General features: G+C 44.1%; 1 protein-coding gene across 1 annotated transcript; it reads left to right on the plus strand.

Moving 5' to 3' along the window:
- Window positions 1–779: 779 nt before the first annotated feature.
- On the plus strand, window positions 780–8,444 carry LOC139658136 (A disintegrin and metalloproteinase with thrombospondin motifs 15-like; the record flags this gene model as incomplete). Its single annotated transcript, XM_071536181.1, is given in 6 exon segments — window positions 780–1,063; window positions 2,477–2,492; window positions 2,495–2,653; window positions 3,915–4,090; window positions 6,048–6,223; window positions 7,667–8,444. Coding segments are annotated over 6 exon segments (1,589 nt in total), but the record flags the coding sequence as incomplete, so codon positions are not given.
- Between the last annotated feature and the right edge of the window lie 489 nt (window positions 8,445–8,933).

An 8,933-nucleotide genomic window follows, 5' to 3' on the forward strand; every position in this document is an offset into this window, starting at 1 on the left:
AAAGAAAGAAAACAACAAACATTAATTCCTTCACATAATTTACTGATCCTCACTCTGTGATGGAGGCTCTGGGTACGGGAGCTGAACACGCAGCAACCCAGCTCCTCTGTCCAGGCACTGACTCTCACACACACACACACACACACACACACACACACACACACCTAGACTGATATTCATCTTGATGCGTTGGCAATATTGTCTGTGAACTTTCATGCCAATAAAGCACATTGAATTGAATTGAATTGAAAGAAGGGTAACACTTTACAATAAGGGTACATTAATTAAGGGTTAGTTAATGCTTAATAAGCCTTAACTAACCCTTAATTAACAGTTAACTAATGTGTCTGGTAATCATTTACTAATGGTGTTCAAGTTAACTAAGGTATTAATTTGTACATTATTTAATAGTCATCTTTATAAACTATTAAATAATGTATAAATTAATACCTTAGTTAACATGAACACCATTAATAAATTACATATTAGTTAACTGTTAATTAAGGGTTAGTTAATGCTTATTAAGCATTAACTAACCCTTATTAAGCATTAACTAACCCTTATCTTAGTGTACCCTTATTGTAAAGTGTTACCGAAAGAAAGTTCTATCATGGCATCTTGACACCTTCAAACAAATGTGAATGTCTGAACACTTGTCGTTGCTTTTAACCCTTTAGTCGTTCTTGTTATTTACTGTTATGTTTATTCCCATGTGACACAAATGCAGCACGAACACAGTGTGATTTCATAGTTTCTGCTGGTTTGTTGTGCTCCTACAGGGGAGTGTCTGCTGGACCAGCCCCAGAGGCAGCTGTCTCTCCCGGACAGCCTGCCCGGCTCCAGCTACAGCCTGCACCGCCAGTGCGAGCTCGCCTTCGGGTCGGGCTCCAAGCCCTGTCCCTACATGCACCCCTGCTCCAAGCTGTGGTGCACCGGCAAGGCCCGCGGCCAGCTGGTCTGCCAGACCCGGCACTTCCCCTGGGCGGACGGCACCAGCTGCGGCAACGGCAAGGTCTGCTACCGAGGGGCCTGCGCCGAGAAGAACAGCACCATGCACACCAAGGTGAGAGGGTGCTGTTGGTTGATTCTAGTCACTGTGGTCCCGTACAGGTTTATCTGACACGAGACACCACACTGACACCGTGTCCACAGAGTTCAATCGTCCACTGTAGCTGGGTTTCCATCCAAGTATTACAATGTCATTTCCTCAATATGTTTTTATATACAGCAGTGGTTCTCACCCTTTTTCATATCAAGGACCCCTAATTTAGTCCACATTAGGGCCACGGACACCCATTTGATGCGATTTTGACCCAAATCTGAGAATATTTTTATTGTCAGATATGATTTTGTCCAGAATTCCATGACTATCTGTATTGTAGGTAGAGAGATAACAGTGAAACTATGATCAAAACAGTCAGTCTCCTACATTTTATAATTGTTCTTGTAAATGAAATAATGAAGTTTAATTTGCTAGGGACCCCCAGGGATGCCCTGAAGGACCTCTGGTGGTCCCGGACCCCACGTTGAGAACCACTGATATACAGTATATATATATATTTATTTTTTTTATCCCAGCTTGAAGCAGAATTTTTTTGTCAGTAAAGAAATTATGTGATAAATAGAAATGGCAACGCATTTGTTGGATAGATGATGACATGGCCTTGGCATGATCAGCCCAGTGACTGGTTCAGTCTCATTGCACAACAGTTCAAAATTGGCTTTGGATGCTCTGAAATGTTGAAAAGTCATACCTGCTGTTTCTCCAATGTATAAGGTTCCCATCATGGTTGTATGGCCAACAGTTGGTGCATTTAAATCTTGCCAGCATGAACTATGGCCATCACAGTTTAGTCTAAAGACGCTTTCCATTTTTCTCATCAGTGTGTTTTTTTCTTGCTTCAACACAGCTGATAGTAACAACCTTTATTTGCATTTTATTTTTTGCATCATAAAATTAACAAATTAACTTAACAGTCGGATGGAAACATAGCTATTGTACTGATATTGCATGTTGGTTACAATCATGACATGAAAGCAGAGAAAAGACAAGGACAGCGCTGACCTATACAGGACTTTGCTCATTTTAATTAGAGCAGTGGTTCTCAACGTGGGGTCCGGGGACCACCAGGGGTCCTTGAGGGAGTTCCAGGGGGTCCCAAGCAAATTGATGAATTGTTAAACTTCAGCATTTCATTTACAAGAAGTTAGAGAATGTAGAAGAATGACTATTTTGATCATAGTTTCACTGTTATCTCTCTACCTACAATACAGATAGTCATAGAATTCTGGACAAAATCATATCTAACAGTATATTCTCAGATTTGGGTCCGAGAGACAAAATCAAAAAGAGGTCCGTGGCCCTAATGTGGACTAAACTAAGGGTCCTTGATATGAAAAAGGCTGAGAATCACTGAATAAGAGATTGCTGAGCCAACTGTTGTAAATGCATGTGTGTGTGTTTTTTTTCCCCCAGGTGGACGGCCGGTGGGGAAGTGGGGTGGGTTCGGGGACTGTTCCCGAACGTGTGGCGGAGGAGTTCAGCTGGCCAAGAGAGAGTGTGACAACCCTGTCCCTGAAAATGGCGGCAAATACTGCTACGGCCTCCGCATCAAATATCGCTCTTGCCACCTCAGCCCTTGTCCTGAAACAGGTAAACTCATTTTCTGTTACAGTACCTTCACACAGGAGACAAGGTGACATTTTGGCTCGCTTTACTCATCGCTCAACTTGAAAAACAAGCCCTGAAATTGGCAACATGCGAGCAGGCTTGATGACACAACTTGGCAATAGGGCCATTATGACTAGTGGTTTTGCTCAGTGGTGGAAGAAGTACTCTGATCCTTTACTTAAGTAAAAGTGCCAATACAGCAATGTAAAAATACTCCATTACAAGTAAAAGTCCTGCATGAAAAATCCTAATTAAGTAAAAGTAGATAAGTATTAGCAGCAAAAAGTATTAAAGTAAAAGTAGTGGTTTGGTCCCTCTGACTGATATTTTATTATATATGACATCATTAGATTATTAATACTAAAGCATCAGTGTGTAAGCAGCATGTTACTGTTGTAGCTGCTGGAGGTGGAGCTAGTTGGAACTACTTTATATACAGTTAACTAGTTTAGTCCAGTAGTTCCCAACCTAGGGGTCACCAGATAAATCTGAGGGGTCGTGAGATGATTAATGGGAGAGGAAAGAAGAAAAAACAAAGTTCTGATACACAAATATGTTTTCAGTTTTTGGACTTTTTCTCTAATCTTTGATTTTTGCTGAAATATTGGATCATTTGAACATTTATTGAAATGAAACCATGTGAGGCTTAGAGGGAAAAATCACTATTTGGTGGAGCTGTTAACAACTCATAGACATCTGAAATGTGACCCGACTACACACTGCTTTTTGTAAGACGTCAAAAGCCAAAAAGGTTGGAAACCACTGGTTTCATCTTTAACAATGTGTTGTATTTTAAAAGCTTGTTATATTATCCATTGTGTCAAATCTCCATCTGAAAAGTAACTAAAGCTGTCAAATAAATGTAGTGGAGTAGAAAGTACAATATTTCCCTCTGAAATGTAGTGGAGTGGAAGTATAAAGTAGCATCAAATGGAAATACTCAAGTAAAGTACAAGTACCTCAAAATTGTACTTAAGTACAGTACTTGAGTAAATGTACTTAGTTACTTTCCACCTTTTGCTTGACATATTTCATAAATTTTTTGACTGGAACAAATGCTTGTTTACCTCAATGTGAGCCACTTAGAGCAAAGTTGCGTCCATCTCTCTCTGCTGAATATAGGGTTAGAAGTGCAGAGCAATCCCCTCCTGTCCACTGAGTAAAGATACTGTTAGTCTGACTTGATGCCTTGGTGTAATCACATGCTATGAGACCAAAAGTGTTTGCTCTCTCTTGTCCTCAGGTAAGAGTTACCGTGAGGAGCAGTGCGAGGCGTTCAACGGCTTTAACCTGAACACCAACAGACTCAGCTCCTCGGTGGTTTGGGTTCCCAAGTACTCTGGCATCTCGCCCAAGGACAAATGCAAGCTCATCTGCCGTGCGAATGGGACTGGATACTTCTATGTCCTCGCTCCAAAAGTATGTAACACATCTGCTTTTTTCTTTAAACCGGTTCTCTGAATATAGAATATATCCATTACCTGTTTTCTCTGCCTGGGGTATGTACTCTTCAAGGTGTAAATTGGTCAATCTAACCCAATCAACTATCATCTATCAACTATCTGGTGGCTGATTTGAGCCTGACAATGTCTAGCTGTAGTGCAAATGGTACTGTGGCCAATAGACACAGTATACACAGCAGCGCTAGTACGTGACTGGGTGCTGATAGGTGCTGTCGTCCAAAAATTCAGCTGCAGCAAACTTTTCCACAGCAACAAAGGAGGGAATGCAGTAACTGTGGTCAACATGAGCGAACTCAGAGTACAGTCAGAGTACTACAGAGAACGTTCAGGAGGTGACCAAGTTCACCCAAACAAGCTAAAAATTTTCACAATATACAGTGTGTAAAATAGTTATTAGATATTCATAGGATCAATGCTGATGTATTTCCCAAGGTACTAGTTACCTCCACAGAATGTCTAATTAGAAAATAAAATGCAGAGATATGCAGAGATGTCCAAACAAAGAAGTATTTGTTGAGGTCTTCACACTCAATATGATTGAACTTTGTCTTCAGTAAAGATTAGAGTTCTTGTGAATGTTTGTGAATGTATGCGGTTCTACAAGAAAAGAGAATACAATAATTATTAAACCGACATGTAGGCTAACATGAGTTTGCTAAGTGCCTGAAGAAATTAGCATCATATTAAGTCAATCAGCATGCACTTAGCTTAGCATGTACCAATAATTAGCATACAGCAGCATGTAGACATCTATAAATATCAGCAAAATACTTGTCAAACATGTCAAAACTCATTTTAAAACCGCTTTAGAAACTGTTTTGAACTGATATTTGAAAGAGGTCCTGGTTTCATAACACAATGCAGCTAGCGCGACAACTCCGGACGGGGTCATCCCTATGTTCCCTCATGAATTTTTTTCCCCATCCAAATTAGGTCCTATGTTCCCTCAGCCCTATGTTCCCTTAGCCCCATGTTCCCTCAGCATCAGAGGGTTAGGGTTAGGGGGCAAAAGGGGCGAAAACATTATCTCATTGGTGGAGGTACTGATCTGAGAGAACATAGGGCTAAGGGAACATAGAGCTGAGGGAACATAGGGTTGAGGGAACATAGGGCTGAAGGAACATAGGGCTGAGGGAACATAGGGTTGAGGGAACATAGGGTGGAGGGAACATAGGGCGGAGGGAACATAGGGCTGAGGGAACATAGGGTTGAGGGAACATAGGGTTGAGGGAACATAGGGTTGAGGGAACATAGGGCTGAGGGAACATAGGGCTGAAGGAACATAGGGCTGAGGGAACATAGGGTTGAGGGAACATAGGGTTGAGGGAACATAGACACGCTCCCCTATGGACGTCATCTCAACTTTCATTTTGGCGCTATGTTCACATGGATTTCTAATGTCGGTGCATCGTATCAATGTCTATTCAACGTCAAAATCTTTGCTGGGTATGAATTGGCTCTTATCCACAAAAGCCATGTACAAGGGGAGTGAGACCAGGGCCGCCAGTTACATCAACAGTAAAGCAGCGAGAGGGGAGGTGTGAGCGGCAACAGAAGGAACAATTGCTGTCGCACTGGACGGATAGAGTGGGGAGGAAGGGAAACATGCAGGGACAGTATCACTTCACAGCTGCGGCTTGTCAGCAAGTATTTATGCAGCCAGCACTGAAGCAAGCTTGCAACAGCAATACAAGCCAAAATCTGGTTTACACAGAAGACGCTGTGGCCTACACTCCCCTTTGGTGCTACCTCTGCTTTTCTATTTATGGTGCAATTCTTTGATTCATTATGCTTTTATGATTGTTAGAGCACATTTGTGGTGACAATTCCTCTCTCTCTCTCTCTCTCTCTCTCCCTCTTATCCACTGAAAGAACAGCCCACTTTAACATCTTACATCCTCAAACCCCTGCAGGTCGTGGACGGGACCCCCTGCTCTCCCGACACCTCGGCCGTGTGCGTCCAGGGAAGGTGCATCAAGGCGGGCTGCGACGGCAAGCTGGACTCCAACAAGAAGTTCGACAAGTGCGGCGTGTGCGGCGGCGACAACCAGGGCTGCAAGAAAGTCTCAGGAATGTTCACCAAGCCCATGTAAGTAGGGGACGCACTCCTGTTGTTTTACATGCACATTTCATGTCAATCGTCAATCAATCAATCAATCAAATATGATTTATATAGCACGTTTCATACATAACGATGCAATGCAACGACAAAAAACATCCAAGAATAAGATCTTTTTTTTTTTAAATGCCACCTAGGTAAAAGCAAAACTACTAAAGATGTAGGTCTTAAGCTCTTGTTTAAAAAATTCAACAGATGTAGCTGTATTATGAACAAAAGGGAAGCTGTTCCAGAGTCTGGAGCTGCAGCAGCTAACGGCAGCCTCACCAAAAGTCTTTATCCTTGTTTTAGTACTAGCTAAGCGATTAGAACTGGTAGATCTGGCGGCTCTATTTTGGCAGCATGGTATTTATGTACTCATTTATAGACCTATTAAATGATGAGAATTTGAAGGTGTTATGTGTAGCATTTTAATATCAATAAATCATTATCAATCATTTTGAGGCATTACTGTAATTGCCATAAACAATCGAAACCATCACTGAGAAGACTGGAAGCCGCTACTGGCCTCTGCATTTTACATTGTTTGCTACCAGGTTGGATTTGGAGGGAAATGTGCTCGATTGCTTTATGGCACAAAGGGAGATTGCTTTACGCAGAAAGGGGGTGCTGTTGGAGGCGTGGCAACATCCTCTTTGCGACAGGCAGCAACAGGGTTTATGGGAAATGTGGTCTTAATTTTAAGAAACACCAGCACTAATACCACTAGTGTGAGATAGAGGCAACCAACTGTATCGACCTTGTGTTTATGGTAATTATACTAAGGTATTCCAGTTCGTTTTATATCAATCTTGGAACCCATCAGTCGGTCTGACGATGATTAGACTCTGGGGGGCGACAGCCAATATTTTGGGGTTTCTGGTGTAGCCAGTGGACATCCGGGCCAAGACTTCCTCTTCCATATGCTGGTCATTGTTTACAGTCCGATTAGCAACTTGAGACGCGAGAATGGAGTTGGAGTTGAGAGACGACGTCTCATATGCAGATATCTGTTTATAGAGATTAGCTGAAATGTCGTCTGGACCTAAAACACCTACAAAAAGTATCACTTTAATCTGGTCGTCTCTCAACTCCAACTCCATTCTCGCATCTCAAGTTGCTAATCGGACTGTAAACAATGACTGGCGAACGGAAGAGGAAGTCTTGGCCCGGATGTCCGCTGGCTACACCAGAAACCCCGAAATATTGCCCGTCGCCCCCCAGAGTCTAATCGTCGTCAGACCAATAGACGATGGGTTCCGAGATTGGTTTTATATTAATATGTTGATGCTTAAAAATGCTATCACCTTTAAGTCCACAAGCTACTCTTATGTTCATCATTATCATAGCAATATATAGCATTATCAAGTTTTTGAAATAACTATTAGCTAGCCAGCATCATTAACGCTCTATATCCCCAAACCTTCTCTCCAGACATGGCTACAACTTTGTGGTGATGCTGCCCGTTGGAGCGTCCAACATTGACATCCGTCAGCGTGGCTACCGAGGGATGGTCAGCGACGAAAACTACTTGGCGGTGAAGAACCGGCACGGCAAGTACCTCCTGAACGGCAACTACGTGGTGTCGGCGGTGGAGCGGGACCTGCTGGTGAAGGGCAGCCTGCTGCGCTACAGCGGCACCTCTACGGCCGTGGAGATGCTCCAGGCCACCCGGCCCCTGCTGGAGCCCCTGACCGTGGAGGTGCTCTCCGTGGGGAAGATGACTCCTCCCCGGGTACGCTACTCCTTCTACGTCACCAAGGAGAGCAAGGAGGAGAAGACCCTGCGGAAAGAGGAGAGGAGCCACGCGGCGCAGAACAGCGTCTTGGTGGATAGTAACAAAGTGGAGGCCAAGAAGCAGGCGCTGGACAAGAGGCCGGTCAGCCAGTGGGTGACGGGCGGGTGGGACGAGTGCACGGTGACGTGCGGCAACGGGCTGCAGAAGAGGCCGGTGCAGTGTCAGAGCGTGGAGGGGCGTCCGGCGGCGGGCTGCGACGGCGCCGCCCAGCCCGTCGCCACGAGGGTGTGCGGGGACCCCTGTCCGATGTGGGACATAGGGTCCTGGTCTCACTGCTCCAAGTCCTGTGGGAGGGGCTTTAAAAGGCGGCCCCTGCGCTGCGTCACCCAGAATGGTCTGAGTCTACCCAGAGATCATTGCTCTAATAAGAAGAAGCCTCAGGAACTGGACCTCTGCAACCTGAGGCCTTGTTAGAGCAAAAAAAGACATGAGTCCAAGAACTTGTTTTCGGCGGTCAAAGTGCCGATTTGACGCAGATTTTAGTCCAAATCGTCATGTTAGTGATGTTACGGCTGCGTTTGGTGAAAACACTGAGGACTGAACACTCAAACGCAGCCTAACTGTGTCTGCTGGGGCCATCGTGCTCCAAAGAAAGAAAGCCAACGGAGATGCGTATGGTCTTCCTCCATTGTTTGAAAGGATAGACATGTGTTTACCCAAGACAAAAGAAGGAAAGCTGTTGTCTTGTAAATTGTCAAACCATCTCTGGCCGGTTTGACTTTTGGTTAGTCTACCTCTAGCGGGACGTATGAATCAATGCCTATACATATACCACCGAGCGAGAGAGCAACAGAGGAAAAACAGATGCAGAGAGAGATTGAGATGGCGACTGAGTGAGACACATATGCAAAACATAAGATCGACAAAGGAATACAAACACAATTTCCTGGCGTAGCTATATGC

Source organism: Centroberyx affinis, unplaced genomic scaffold, assembly GCF_046629955.1.
Source record: "Centroberyx affinis isolate AG114_WGS23_722 - 3 ecotype Tasmania unplaced genomic scaffold, CSIRO-AGI_Caff_v1 ptg002838l_1, whole genome shotgun sequence".
In the NCBI taxonomy this organism is placed as follows: Eukaryota; Metazoa; Chordata; class Actinopteri; order Beryciformes; family Berycidae; genus Centroberyx; species Centroberyx affinis.